Source organism: Falco punctatus, assembly GCF_963210335.1.
Source record: "Falco punctatus genome assembly, chromosome: 15".
In the NCBI taxonomy this organism is placed as follows: domain Eukaryota; kingdom Metazoa; phylum Chordata; class Aves; order Falconiformes; family Falconidae; genus Falco; species Falco punctatus.
The window spans coordinates 20,767,827-20,784,068 of record NC_137595.1 but is presented as its reverse complement, the minus strand read 5'-3'; the positions used below and the strand labels follow the sequence as shown (position 1 = coordinate 20,784,068).

The following is a 16,242-nucleotide window of genomic DNA, read 5'->3' as shown; positions in this document are numbered from 1 at the left end:
ATGACTTGCCTATTGTATCGCATGCAGCGTTTATATAAGTTGCTACAGCAATACTACGAATGATTCCCAGGTGTAAGTTACAACATTATGTGTCAGGTACCATTTACCTTCCCTTGGAAAGCCCTGCATGAGGACTGTCATTAAATGTTTGTTTGCCTTAGAGAAGGCTCTTCCCATTGACACCATCTGGGCAACTTTTGGATTTTGCGAAGTAATTCTAAGCTAAAAAACCATTACCGACGCTTTCTAAGATGAGTGCTCCCTAAGTTCCTTCCTGAGCTCTGGGAATCAGGTTTCTCTCGAAGGCCTCACGACCTTCAAGCAAACTGCTTCTACAGAAAAATCCGCTATTTTTCTTTTTTTAAATGAACTTCTCAAGGAGTCTCCTTCGATGAGGCTGAGCAACGCAACCCAACACGCTGCAGAGGTCACCACCTCCGGATGTGACACCACGTACACCACTGCACAGTGCCAGCAACCCCCAACCCACTGCAACACACGTTCTGTCAGCACCACCCCTGTACCCACACACATACTCCAGCTCCTGAACACACACAGGCACATCCATACTCAGCGTCCCAGTTCAAACATGGACAGTTGATCAAATAAACAGTAGCTATTTTACCATCTGTTGCTTGGTAAGGACGTCGTTATAGATGGCTTCTCGGCGCTTGACATCAAGCTCCTGGCTCGCCTGTCTGCTCAGTGCCAGGGCCTGCACTTGGCTCTCTGTGAGTGTCGCATTTTCTTTCCACTGAAAAGAAAAAAACAAAACCAAAACCTTCTTGGCACTAGTCATTTTAACAAAAGCGTAATGGTAACAGAGGTGCATCTAGAGTTAAACACACAGCCCGGTTTCTCAAAATGCAAAATTATACTTCACCAGAATCGGAACTATGAGTTACTAGTTCTTCTAACTGCTCGTTAAGGTGATATACCTCTAGATTACTGGGAGCAAGTGAGAAATGTGGCAGACCACGACAGACAGGTAAGGATAAGATACAGGAAATATGTCTCATCTCTGTATAATTATTCTTATTTGTAGAAAAATTGGCATTTTCTAATTACAGATCTAAACTGCCAGTCCTCCAAGGTCCATAATATCTAGACACCATTAAGGGTAACTACAAGTGGCAGGAATAAACATCAAACTGGAAATTATATTATTTAATAAAGCAGTTAATTAGCTGAATGACCATACGTAACAGTAATTTCTTTGCCTGATACATTTAACATTTTCCCATCTCCTGATCTAAACCTAGTTACCCATTTTACTCACTATGGTTGAAATAATGTCTTCAAGGGGCTGAATTCTTGCTGCATTTACACTATTGGTTGCTTCCACAACTTTCTCTCTTCCTTGATTAATGAGGTCCTGAGAAAACACCAAAAAAATAATTGTAAAGAACAGATACAAAGAACACATTTCCTTGCCAACCTTCTCTAAGTTTTCTTCATCTTTGCCTTGCGTACCTAGACCTTAATTACTCTTCTCTATTTGCACAAGTCAATAAGCCTAAGCTTTCACGCAACTGGATTTCAGCATACATTGATTGAACAGCAGGTATAAATCTGCCAATCTGTACAACGGACAGTATTTAAATCCCCTATTTTTGTAGCCAAAGGTTTTCAGATCATCACAGGAGTGCTATATTCCTACCCAGGCAAATTTTCTGCGATACTGACTTTGATGATGTCACGGTTTCAATTCATTCTGTGTGCTCAAAATATTATCTATTAGGCTACATTATCTATTTTAGCCTAGCACTGGCATTTATTGTGCATTATTCCTCAGGCACACTCAGCACAGGGCCCCCTGGCCTGCACGCTTTACTAGAGGTGTTACATTCTTTAGTGCAGACTCCTCACCAGACATTGGCAGGTACCGTAAGACAACTGTGCGTCAGCTCCTGCAGTTTACAGCTAGCATCTCGTGAGGAAGAAATGCCCTCAGCAACTTCAGCCAAGGTGGCAAACCAGGACCCGAGGTAACTGAGGAACACAGCACGTGTTCGTCTCTCCCATTCCTTCTTGGACAGGAGGCAGAAAGCTAGGTATGGTAATTAATGTCTGCAAAGAATGCGCTTCACCCTCCAGGATCCCGAGCTACTACACAGGAATCGGTTTATATGCGTACAAGGCAGATGTCAATATAGCTACACACACCAAAAAATACCCTATTAGAAACAGGATACAATTACATATCAAGATATTTAAGAACAACACTACCCATTATTTGTGACATAAAAACCCACACACGCTTACGGCACACAGACATGTTACAATACCTGGGACTCCTACTCACCTCCAGCTGTTGGTTACTCATTGCTGACAGAGCACCCACATTGAAAGGAATATATGGTGTTTGAGAGTTGAAATTTGTGGGAAGCATATTGGTCCCAGCTGGCATGTTGAAACGCATAGTCAAGCCCTTAAAAACACAAAATGCGCTTGTATTTTAGTAACTCTGATAATTCATGGTCTTCTATAATAGCCCATGAAATACCACAGGCAGACAACCAGCCCTTGGAGGAGGCTACAAGCCCCGTACGCTGTGCGAACCCCTCTCAGTGAAACAAAGACCCTTTCCAGACCTCAATTCAGAAGGACATTCTAATCACAGAGGAACAAAAATTCTAGTCTGGAGTAATACAGGAATTTAGCTTAAAATTGTTGCACATACTAAGGAAAATGAATGACCAAGACTTACTAGTGTATCTTAGGTTGTTTAAGATGCATTTTTTTTTTTAGTATTTCAAGCCCACTACTGAACGTTGAGTTTGACCTGACTGTAATCAGATTTTGGAGAGGGAAATGCGTAGTTTATTAGCAGGAATATAAAGCTCATCTCCCATACAGATTTCTCACAGGACAATTTCAGGGTGTAATGTACTCTATCTTCCAATTTCTTTTCCCAATACTCCATACTTCGCTTGTCATTTGTTCACTCAAGATGGTCAGTGGCCATTTATACGTTCACTTTTTGTGCTTTCAGCTTACTGATCAGATCCTCGTCCTCCCCGGAATTTTCTGCTATTAGTCTCCAGTTACAAGTTATCATACTCCTTTTACAATAAAAATATCCCAAACCTGTACCCAATTTACAATTTTCTTCATTCCACCACCTGCTTAAATATCAAATAAACAAGACACAGGGAGTAAGAGGGGGCGGGGGGGAAGCAAGCTCTCAGGTCCTTTCCAGCAGATGTTTATATGGGGGATCATGGCAAAAGATTCTGAAATCCAATGTATACCTTTAATGGAGCTAGAGATTTCCCTCCAATGGTAAAAGAGAAGTATTACAGAGGACACCAGTTGAGTTTTAATATGTAATAGAAAAAAAATGTGTGTGTAAAGGGGAAAATAATTTTTAAATGGAAGTAACAAAGAAAAGACACACAAAAGACCAGCACTGAAAGAGCGAACAAGACATGGTATCTCCATTTGTCCTATGTTACAATTTACATATCAATTTCTTGGCCAATAAGAAAACCGATTTCCCCAAAACAAACTTAAAAAGGTGAGTGGCACCTAAATCTGGAAAGGTTATTTTCATATGTGTAAACCTGATCAGCTAGCTTTACCTTCTTTTCTGCTTCATACTCTGCCCATGCTGCCTTCCTTTCTTCTTCAGTGAGCTCCTCTTCCTCCTTATGGTCCAAGAGTGAATCATGTTCATGATACCCAACTATATACTCTTTATGGATTTGCAGCAATTCTGCCAGAATTGTATCCTGTTCAAATGAAGAGACAATAAAATGAGAAGTCACTCTGGAGCTCTACTGTATTTCTTCCTTGTGCATGCCTAACTTACTGCTTTGACCCAATTTCACAAATCGCAGCTCAGAGCTCCTCACAGCAAAAGAAAATTAAAAAAAATAATGTAATAGCACAATTTTCCTCAGAGGGAGGGTAATGGATTAACAATCTGTTACAGAGATGACAGTCCAATCACTTAATGAACCACAGGAATGCACTCAGATTCCACAATAATAAATGCAGTTTAAGAACCCAAAAAGAATGGAATGTGCTCAATGAGTTTTCCTTTGCTCAGGCTGGATACCTGAGAGGACCTATCAATAATCTGCACTTATAATATACAAAGAGCACCTCTACTGGATATAAACCACTAAGCAGTACTTTAGTCCATCAACTGTCCATCAGCATTCAACAGGAGAGGCTGCTTTCTTCAAACTGCTAAGATACAACGTCAAGATAAACAGCCCTGCACCCACCTGGAGTCCAGAAGGTGAAATCACTGCTACGAACCACACTGCATCAGCAGGCTGCAATTCAGACCTCTATATTCCACAATACCCCTAATACTTAATTGCTTTTGAAGGTGAACCAAAGTATTTACAATGTGCTTTATAACGGCAAATGATTGCGAAGGTTCTGTTCACGGGCACGCTAACATTTTATATACATATATCTGTATTTTTTTTACATATATACACACACACATAAAAGAAAGCTCCAATGTAGCTCAGCGTTCAGTCCAAGATTTCTAATACAAAAAATTATACAGAAATCCTATTAGTGTTTTTTGAAATGCAGATTTACCAGCACATTGAACATTTACTAGATAAAGGAAAACAAAACTAGCTGCTAAGCAAAACATGAAGTTGCTACTGCCCTTTGTCTGGACTACAGATGCCACACCATGATAAATCATTATCTCCATTCAAAAGTGAAATAAAAAGAGAAAAATCAATGTGAAAAGCTGGCATTTCAAGGCAGGTAGTGATGGTTTTGCAGTCCTCATTCTTATTGAGTCAACACTCCAGCCTCCACGTTTTGCAAAGATGACGCCTCTATGTTAACATAAAGGTGATGCTGCAAAGGATGAAGGAAAACATGCTCTGTAAGACTATTAAGAACTGCTCGTGCTGTGTGGCAGGAGTCCCCTTCAGGGGTAACTATTGAACGTGGGGTTTTATGAATGCACTGGTATCAGTAATGAGCTTGCCAGATTAAGAAAGCTCCAATATACCTCGGCATTCAATCTAACATTCCTAATACATTATCCCACTGAATTTTTGGGCCACTCCTGAAATGACTGACCGCGAATACACTGAATATACATTTTGCAGCAGGATTATGTAAGTACCTGCAGACCCATTCCACACCATGCCCTGACCCTGCCAGGCACTTGTACAGGCAGGGGTGACACTGTCCTACCCTGATGTTTTACGATCCAGACAGAACAATAACTGGCAAGAACGGCTCGGATCCACGAACAGATTTTTGCAATACCACTGGCAACCACGTGGAAGTCCTGATGGGTGGTTTTGTCACAACAGCTACAGAAAGTTGTTTGTTCCTCTGTGTGTTCAGAACTCAACTATGTTAACCAATTATATAAACTAGTCTTTGATTCATCCTTTGGATATCTGGTCTCTCTAAATTCGAATCGAGGCTTTCTTCCCCAGCTCCTCAACAAAATCCTCAATGCACTATCTGCATGGCTAATGGGCACAAGGAAGAAATAATGGCAGTTTTGGGGCGATGGGCGAGAAAGCTGAGAGAGAAAAGGGGTGCAGTAACAGGTATGACACAAACATCTAGAGGAAGTGGGTGAAGAAGAGGATACTACAGAAGTAAGCTAATGCAATTAAAGTGCTCTCAGCATACCATAGCTGTATATCAGTGTGTGGAGGGTTCCGGGACATGCATATGCATCAATTTCCATGGTAACACTATTATTGAAAAACAATACTGGAATATAATCCACACTCACTCTGCCAGCACAGTCTTCAAAATGTGGCTTAAATTACATCCAACTGTGTATTTGCTTTCCTTGTCTAAACTTCATTTTGTGTTAACTTTAATGATGGAGCTTGAAAACTGGGATATGGAAGGCACTGCCATTTAGTTTAATTTTACAATTAAAAGAATATTCGTCTTACACAAAAAAAAATTATCAGAATAAGTATTCCTTTTCGTTGATTAGCTTGTTGATAGAAAAATGATTATCTATTGGTTTATAAGCTTTAAGGTAAGTCCTGGTGATGAATGAAGAAAATTAAGACACTGAAAAAAGGTTTTGAATTTTAAAAAAGGTTTGTCTTTTTAAAATCCTGATGGAAATTAAATGCTATGGAGAGATAAATGTATTGGAAAGGAAACCTTCCATGAAGGAATGTAAGCTACACTGTAATTTACAAACAAGTTTTCCTCAACCAATTGAACATTTAAAACCAAGGTTAAAAATAAAAATAAATTTAAATAAGCAGCAAATTCTTCCAATTTTGAGATCAACAGCCTTCCCAAATTCACAAATTGACCCCTAGTACGGAACTACAGTAAAACACATGCCCTGGCTATGTCCTGAGGTAGTATAAAATAATTATATACCATATCCAACTGAATCTGAACTATTGCTTTAATCTGCTTTTCCAATCTACATTACATGACCTCAACTGAGCCAAGTTTTTATTTCACATAGAGAATGTGACTGTGACTCTAAGCCAGTGAACACGCCGATCTGGGGGAGAATAAGCCAGGAACAGAGGGTGCGACAGTGCCAGCTCCGAGGGACGCGCAGAGCCCCCCCGTTCTGCCTTTGCCCAGCTCCCACCACACACGTACCGCTCCGACAGGCGTACGCACTGGCCAAGGCGAGCACTGCGCTTACCGCTTAACTTACTAGCGGTACTTGTGGCTAATAAACGTTTTCTCTTTACCTACGTATCAGCCAAGTCTACCCAGTACACAACCCTCTGGGAGCCAACCGTTCAGAGTCTGGGAGAGCCTGTTTTAAAAAAAAAAAAAAATCCCGAAACAACAGCCCAGTCATAAACCACACTGATTTTAAAAAAGGACTCCAGGTCCGCTGTTCAGTTCACAGCAAAGTAAAACGTAAAACCCAAAATACAATCACAATACATCACACAGAGTTTTCTCACTTTACACCAGCTCTACTTTTGAATTGCTACTCCTCTATGGAAATAGTAACAAAACCTGCTTACGCCTTTACTCTGTGTTAGATAATGAGTCATCACATTTGCATACAGCTCGTGGACTATATACAGTAATTATTTCTATACTTAAATACAGCAAATTTGACTGATTACTCAGCCTTAAGACATCTGTCACACCTTTTTTTTTGGACCAAATTCCTGAAGTAGTCCTTTTCGACTCGACAAGGGTAGCGGATGAATGAAATCAAGCAGTGGAAGTTAAAACTAGTAATTCATGTGAACAACATTCATAATACAAACATTCTGTTAAACCCGAGTATTTACAATGTTCAAGACACAGAAGCCCTTTCAGAGGGGTAAGGGCAGATGGCACTACGAAGGGACGGCTGTATGCGACGGGCGTTTTCCCCCCGAGAACCACAGGCGCTGGCTCCTCAGCACTTCTCGGCAACCTGAAGGTCTCGTTCTAAACTGCTGCTAAAATTAAAACTTGACACGCAACTTTGATAAGCTTCCAGGAAAACTACGTACACACATTTGCTGTGTGACTTCTTATATAAAATAGCAACATTCAACATCTTCCCCGTCCTTAACAACACTTCCCTAAGGAAACTGGTCTTTGATTGAAACTTGGATTATTGCAGAAACAAAATTCTCAAGGCTATCTTTTAAAAAGCAAGTGGCACTTGTTTCTTCACTCACAGAATGGCTTTACTTCTCACTTTTAAAACAATATAGAATGAATTCTCCTAACCCATTAAAAGCAAAAGAATTTAAAACCTTTTTTTTTCTTAGATCAAAGAAGTTGTAGCTCTTAGTTTTAATACACTTTCCAAAGAATGCTCAACTCTGAAACTACCCTACTCAACACAGGTGACTCCTGGCTCCGTACTCACTAATGCCTTGAACCTTCAAAGTCCGGCAGCTCTCAGCCTTAGCAGACATCCAGCAGGAAACCTATTATCCCTCCAGGTTCTTCCACATTCATGCTCAGATAGATGGTTGGAGAAAAGACGGAAAATATTTCACCTAATTCCTATTCAGAATTCCCTTTCGAACAGACGCTTGGAAGGGGTCAATTCGACCACGCGTATTTTCCAACGTCTTTCCAACCCCATGATCCCAGGCACCCGGTACCTGCAGAGCCTCGCTGTATCTCCAGGTGACACTAAGTCTATTTACCTGTTTCTACTGTCCATTTCACAGCCAGGCTAAGGATTACAGAGGTAATCCCTCACCGTCCCATCCACACAACTAGGAAATGACACGGCGATAACACCGTCCAACAGACTATGCTTTGAAGATGCAGAAGAGGCCTGAAGACGCAGAGAGACAATTATACACAAAACCTGTAAAAGGCAGAACTAAAGCCTTCCGCTAGCCTCAACGCCTGTTTGGCTTTGCCGGTGATTCTGAAGGGCCAGCTCAGCCTTCACAGCTCGGTGACGGAAGAGTAACACGATGACGTGTTGGGGGCCCTTGTGTCCCGCTGAGGGCTGCAGAAGTTGGGCAGGGGGTACCAGACCTTCCACCAACAAACCAGCCCAGCATCATTCAACGTGATCTTCAAGGACGTTTTCATCTCCAAATGCCGCATAATTAATCGGCGTTACATTAAATAGTTTTCATAAGCATATCAGTAGTCTTTTTAACCAATGTTTTAGGAAAAATGCTGCGTTGTTAAATTCATTCAACTGTTAAGTAGTTTTAGAATTATAAAGCTAAATCACGCATCACTGCTCCAATCACACAGAAACAAGGAATATTAACTTTCTGAATGAATAACCTTGCACAATTTAGAGCATAACAACCACTATGGGATTTCCTACAGCTGATACTCGCTTGTGATTGCTTATGTAGGATTTTAGAGAACTGGCCAGATCAAAAAAAAGACAAAATAGGAAATAAAAGTTAAAACTTACAGTACTACAAATAAGGCATGAGCCACAATTCAATTAAATGGATGACAGGAATCAAGGAAGGAGTCACTGCAACTACCAGAACAGCTCAGTTAGGTGCAAAGCAAGAACCTTGTAGTGGATAAAATGAAAAGGAAATATCCCAACCACCTGAGCTTCCCAGGGAAGATAAATGGAGCCAAAAGTCATTTTTGAGAAGCGGGATCACCAAAGTAGTGAGCATAAGTATCAAATGAAACCGAGTTCTCCTGTACAAATTCCTTTGTGACAGTTCGCTCGCTGCCTCAGCGCCAAGCGCCGTTCACCCAGACACGGTGGGTCAATGCCGAACCAGCAGAGACACCACCCTACGCGTAACTACTCGCTTGGTGCTCTTCCTTGGCTGAACCACCTTGGCTCGTTCATGGGAACTGGTCACTCAGGCACACTGGATGGCCCCACAGGACAGATGCACTCCTGCCCAAAGCCCAGATCGCAAGCACTACTTTACACGATGACAACTAGTCATTTTTATTAACATTTCTAGAAATACTACCCCACCCCCCCCAACACGCTGAGGAAGTTTTCACCACAACCACACCAATGGCCCATGAAACCAGCAGCCACCCCACGTGGCCAGCCCAGGGCGAGCACTGGGAGCCATGGACCGCTGCCACACGGACTGCCGCTCCCCAACCCAGCGCTGCGAGCTGAGGGAACGCCACAGCCAGCATGATTCCTCCCGGTACCGAGATAAATTTGGGGGACAGAGAACGGGAAAAAGTGTTCGGAGGTTAGTGGCTACCATCCCATGTTCTGCAAGGCTATCTGGAACGCAAAGCCCTCCTTTCAGCAAATAAATCCAGGGATGGCTAAAATAAGATAAATCTACCTCACGATTTACAGTCTTTTTAACAAACAAATAATAATAATTAAAAAAAAGGATTACAAGTTGCACACAGTATGTACCGAGAGGCACATCTTTAAAAGGACAAAATTCCATTCAGTATCACTTCCTAAAACCACGAGAAAAACCAGAGCACTGCAGTACACAGATTTGCTCTAGTTACAGCCAGGGACTTGGTTAAAAGCTTGTATTCAGAAAATAAACACAATTTATTATATTATAGTGATCTACAGATAGTCTAGAATGGAAAAAATACCACTGTTCCTTGGAAATTACTAGATTTACAAACTGGGAAACCTGACAGTGATGGTTGGAAGGGAATTAATATGGAGCTAATTAAAACTCCACGATAAAGTTTCGAGTTTGAACTTCCTCTTTTGCATGATACTTTATTCATTAACAGATTTATTATTGTAAAAGAAAACAAAGTAACTTTCAAAATGTAATTGTTGCATTGGATTGATCAACACTTTGAGTAAACATACTGAATTGTTTCACAGGGTTTTGACCTATTTTAATTTTCTTAAAAATAAGCAGCAGCAAATGGTGATGCATTAGCTATGAGTCTGTGGAAGCATACACATATATATACACACTATATAATGACTAAGAACATAAAAAGATAAAATCAATACTATTAATTACAACCTAACGGAAAATGTTTTAGGAGGTAAAAAAAAAATATGCCAAAATGTACACCACAGTAAAAAAGTAAATAAAATTTTCAGTTATCTACAATTTACTGCTTACAGTGAGAAACACTGTAATAAAATGAGCTTAGATACAGTCATTAAAGTTTGGTTCAAGGGTTTTAAAATGCATGTGTAACAGCAACTAACACTTACAGGGCTAACACTTCTTAAATCCCCCTGGCAGCTGCACCGACACTGTAGGTGGTCTAATAGACTGTTTCAGAGACTGGCTTAACTATTAAGAATGCCAGTGCGATGCCTGACCACAATTTATTATATTATAGTGGTCTACAGATAGTCTAGAATGGAAAACATACCATTTTTCCTTGGAAATTACTAGATTTACAAACTGGGAAACCTCCCTGCCCACACCCAGACACTGTACAATGACCTAAACACAGCAGTAACTCAAAAATTTAACTCGTTACCTACCTGTGAGTCACACATTTACCTGTTACGGTTTACTAGCTATTCACCTGGTAAGACGCAAAGATAATTGCACAACAGCTTAATGACAAATTAGTCTTTAGCAGACCACATACACAAAGAATATAAAATACCTTACAAAACCTTAGCCCAATCTTAAATACAAACTGACTTGGAAAAGAAGAAATAACTGAACCAGTTATTCTTTCCCCTGAAGGCTCCTCCTGTCTGACCGTATATGTTACGGGTTTTATTTTTAAATTCCGTTAGTAAATTTACAGGTCCCTACTATTACTACGTAGAGCAGTGACAAAGAACCACTACTACACACAACACATCCCCTACAAATACATGTAGGCAGGCTTCAGTGAAAAAAAAACATTGAGGTCTTGAATGTTCATTTAGCACCAAGTTGGGAAAAGGTCTGACATGGCTATTCCATACTGGCTCAGAGTACAGAGTATCAGCATTTTCACTAAGTTGTGTAAATGCTTGTCAACAAAAATGTCTCTACTAGTACTGGCAACACTAAAAATAGATAATAAAATCTTAGCTTGTCCGATTTTCCTCACCTGAATGGTAAATTAGTACAACTTTTCCACTATTTCTACTGTTTCTCCATTAACGGTCCCTGCAAGAATTGTTATACAAGGAACTAAAACCCAAAAAGGCTTGGCAGTGGAGAGCATGGATGAATTTGGCTCTTACGAAGGCTCACCTAGGTAGATAAAAACCAGACCCTGAAGTACAGCGTCACCTCACAGATTTGTTATCACAAATCGAGGTAATGCTAAGGTTATCACCAGCAGCTGCTCAGATGCTGATCTGAATCTTGGCTTCCACAGTTTCCTGCAGTAAAACTTCTATTCACTCAAATTGTGTGAAAAAGTATTTCTGTTTATTCAGATCTAAAACTTCTGTCTTTTAACTTAAGATCTTTTTCTTATTCTGTCGACTACATTAAAGGGAAAGTTGTTATCAGCTCATTACACAATCCGTTATTTTAATGACGTATTTTATTGTTGTTACCTGCTATTCACCTCCATCTGAAGTGAGAAAATACTGCTCTAAAGTGAAAACACAGCACTCTTCTCCTTCCAAGATCACATACCCTATGTTCTTAAACAGATGTACGTTATTTTTATAGCATGTAATTCCTAGTGATGTGCATCAACTTACTTTTGGCAACATTGGTGTATCTCTCTTCTTTTTCTTTTCTGAATTAGGATCATCCAGCATATCTGGCTCGAAAGTGTACAGCTCTGTAAGTTCATTCATAGTAAAATGACGTTCAACTTGCTGTTGGTCGACAACCCGGAAAGACAAGGACTGCTTCGTTACCTGACGATCATAGATCTTATCTTCCATCGTTCCCTAGGAAACAAGACACTCACTGTCATACACATACTGGACCATCTTGTTATACAAGGAAATAAATTAATATATGTAAAAGAGCTAGAATAACAACGTAACAGTGCTCTATTTCCCTTGTTTCTTTGACCCCCTATCTACAAAGTCACCTGAAAACACTTTGTTTCCCGAGAAAAGAAAAAAACCAAACCCAAGCCTCCTGGAAGCAAACACAAAGTAGTATGAATTGTGTGTGTGGCAGATGTCATCTAGCTATTGACTAGAGTAAGAAATGTATTATTTCAGTAGGGTTTCGAAGAGATCAGTTTCTACTTCAATTCCCCAAAGTGAGATTATGACCAAAAAAAAATGGCAATTTCCACAGCAGGTACTTTATTTTGCTGCTTTGAGCAGCCTGGAAAAAGGAAAACAGATACCCTATCACTGGGGTGGAGAGGAGAGGGAAAGGGAAGCAGTGAAGGCTAATTCATCACAGCTGTGTAAGAAAAAATTAGACCCTTGATGAAAAAAGGAAAATTACTTAAAAAAAAAAAAAAAAAAAGATGATGACTATGAGAAGTATGAGAACAGCACAGCCTGTTCTGAACATCGTAATTTAAAAAGGATATCAACAGTTCAAAAGTGCACATAGAAAACGACAAAAATAGACCAAAGCCTGCAGAAAAAAACCATGTCTGACAGTACCATGTTACAAAAAGTCATCTATTTAAGTTGGCAAGTAAATAGTGACTTGATCAAGAGTTAATCAGTTACTGGGAAAAGGTCTTCAGAATACTCTGTAACACCTGAAAGGACTAGATGAAGTAAGATACTTCCTAACAGAAATAATGGAATAAAGCATAATCAGTGACCATCAGAATTATTACACATCTTTAATATCTGTAGGTTGTGATACAAGTTTTCAAATCATGACTAGATGCCTTTTTATAAAAAATTCTCCAGCTGCCTGTATTTTCATTCCAGTTGGACTGTCAGGGGCCCACAGAGCAGGGGTCTGTAGAAGACAGCTACACCAAGCAAGCCTACTGCGTAACAACAACCATGCTTATGCAGTCTATTCAATTACAAATTTTTAGTGGTGTGCAAATTAAAAAAAGCTGAGAACATTGTTCAGAGTCTGGATACGTGAATCATTGCTAGAGTTCCAGAATTCACGTTACACAAAGTGCCACACAAGGTAGGCTTAACAGCAAATTTCAGTTGTTATTTATTTTAACAATCCTTCCTTCAAGAGCTTTTTCAGTGGCCCAATACTGCTATCAGATGAGGGCTGGAAGATGACGGGATCCGTGTGGACCACAACAGACTCCACCACAAGGCCAAGCAGCTACAGTCCAAACAGTTGCAGTCCACAAATTTGATTGCAGGACCAGAGCATTCACAAAAATAACAGACAGAAACCTACCTGAGCCAAAAACCTGTACACAAACACAGGTTTGTTTTGCCCAAAGCGGTAAACCCTAAAAATACTCTGGATGTCATACGATGGGTTCCAAGAAGCATCAAAGATGATTACTCTATTAGCAGCCACAAGATTAATTCCAAGGGAACCTGCTTTAGTGGATATAATAAACAAGCGGCCTCTGGAACAGAGAAAAGTTGCAAAATTTTAGTATTTTGGAAAACAGCTATTGTTCCCATGTTGCTGTGTTACTATGGAGTTGTTCTACACTGAAATAACTCAAAAACGTCATTAAAATATTGTATTAAGCATAAAACAGATGCAGGTTTCACAAGGACAACACTTGTAGCAAAACACACACTCCCAGAAATACAGATCGGGGCCTTCTGCAAACCAACTGTTAACAAAAACTGGCGGGTAAGAAAAAATTTTTGGGTTTGCATTTTCAAACTCTAATAAAATTAGTTATATCAAATTAAACCATAATTTTAAACAGGCATATTCCATGCTATTGAAACTGTTTCCTGGCTAGCAAACTTCCAGGATAACTCCAGAATGACACTGTCTCTTTGATGTATCTGCTTACTTTTTTGAATACCATCTCACTCAGGTTCAACTTAAAATGAGCTCTTCACAGATACTCTTCAATAGTTTATTCTGTCAGGCATTAACACCAAATTAGTTTACTTTGTTCCATTTAATTATTTTTTTCCTGTACAGTACAAATGACTGCAACTATGTATTTTATTTTTTAAACAAATCTAGGAAGGTGAAGCTCCTTAACTTCATCAAACTTGTACAGGTTTGTAACTACCTACCTAGCCAAATCGGTCCAAATCAAGCCTTGAAAGTCCCATCCCATATGAACACTGGATGGCTGGGAGACAATTCTGGATAGCTGGGAGAGCTCTGTGCTTCTGCCTGGCCAAGTGACTGCTGTCTCCTGGCCAGACCCCACAGGGCTCTGACCTTCCTAGGTCCTTAAATCTTTTTAAGTAATTGTAATAAAAAGACTTTTTTCCGATCCAAATTGCTTTCAAGCTAAACAAGAGTGAAAACTGCAAGGAAGCACTGAACAAGTATGGATCAGTGCAAATGGAAGTAATCTCAGGAAACCAGAAACTGATTGTTGTGGCACATTTTCTGTGCAAGTTCTGCACCTGACAATACTGTGATATTTATTTGCCTAGCCTTAAGAGGTCATTAAGCTAATACAAGTCACAAAAAAACAACAAACAGGGAACAACAGAAAGAGAAGGGGGAAAATTAGGTATACATATATTAGAACAGATCTCACCTCACATTAGTTTCATCATTAAATTCTTCAGCCCATTTCTTTCTTGACTGAGCTGTGGTTGAACCATCTAAGCGATAGTAATCAATGTTTCTGAACCACTTTCCTTCACCTGGAAATGTAAGTGTGAAATTATTAAAATGCTGATTGCGTAAGCAACCAGACTGATAATACTGGATATACACAACTCTCTAAAGAGCAAAAGAACTAATACAGAACATAAAATCTACTATTCTCTAACATCTGAAAACACAGGAGAAGACTATAGGCTATTCAAGATAGAGAATGGTTTTGGAGGATACAGGTGCTTGCCACAGGCATGCCTTGAAAATGACATAGTGAAGCTTGCAGAACAAAATATAAAGTATGTAACATGACAGAAAACAGTAGCAATTGCATTTGTGACAACAATGATCATCCACAAGCCTGCAACAGCTCCTACAAACTCTATCATTTTGGACAAAATCTGTTTGAAAAAAAGAGCAAGTGTTGTCAATATAATTTTACCTTGCAAAAAGTATCCAGCACCTAATCCCTATCCACTTCTTAAGATTCTACTATTTTTTACATAAAGACATTAAACAAAACTCTGCAAAGCAGTTTTATACAGATGGGAATTAAAGATACAAATTTGTAACTAAATTACATTCCAAGGTTAAATTGAAATTGAAGTATTTGAAAAGACCTGAGCTTTTCTGGGGTTGTTCCTCTTATTTTTCACTATTTCTTGTTGTACATACACACTTTAGACATATGCCCTAACTTGGAGCCAAAGTTAATTTTAAAAAGTAACTACATCTAATTGTTAGGCATCACAGTACTTAACTGTATCTTTCTAATTGACGTAGTTTCATGTTACACAATTGGTGTACATCAGTCTCTCCCATACAAATTGCATTCATAAGTAAATGCTCAAAAAGAGATTTCAGAAGTCATGGTCTAATAATTTTGGAACTGAAATTCAGAAAAATTGCTTTGTATTACCCTTGAGTTATGGCTACTTCTTGCCAGATTTGGGGGAAGGGGGGGGAGGGGAATAATTACAGCTGATAGAAGATATTCTTCTCTCACCAATTCACAAGCAACCTTTCATTTTCTTTGGCCATCAAAGTGTATGTACACAAAATGAGCCCCACTGTCCCATCAATTACAAAGAAAACAGCATTTTTAGGAGACGGCATTGCTCAGTACAATCAATTATGAGAAACAGATTGTTATGTCAGGAAGGTCTCTATATGGTGAATCTTGCTATGCTATATAATCTCATCGCTTACCAAAAGAACCAGCGTAAATAAAAAACAAACACCACCCCTTAAAACGTTATCTCAG

General features: G+C 39.5%; 1 protein-coding gene across 4 annotated transcripts in view; it reads right to left on the bottom strand.

Moving 5' to 3' along the window:
* Nucleotides 1–16,242, bottom strand: part of ATRX (ATRX chromatin remodeler) — an 86,467-nt gene that overhangs the window by 3,140 nt on the left and 67,085 nt on the right. For all 4 annotated transcript variants that reach the window (XM_080365397.1, XM_080365398.1, XM_080365399.1 and 1 more), the window contains 7 exons: nucleotides 14,917–15,025; nucleotides 13,623–13,800; nucleotides 12,026–12,220; nucleotides 3,585–3,734; nucleotides 2,306–2,431; nucleotides 1,280–1,375; nucleotides 626–754 (listed from right to left, as the gene is read on the bottom strand). In XM_080365397.1, the coding sequence (XP_080221523.1) occupies nucleotides 626–754; nucleotides 1,280–1,375; nucleotides 2,306–2,431; nucleotides 3,585–3,734; nucleotides 12,026–12,220; nucleotides 13,623–13,800; nucleotides 14,917–15,025 (983 nt within the window). The remainder of the gene's footprint in view (nucleotides 1–625; nucleotides 755–1,279; nucleotides 1,376–2,305; nucleotides 2,432–3,584; nucleotides 3,735–12,025; nucleotides 12,221–13,622; nucleotides 13,801–14,916; nucleotides 15,026–16,242) is intronic.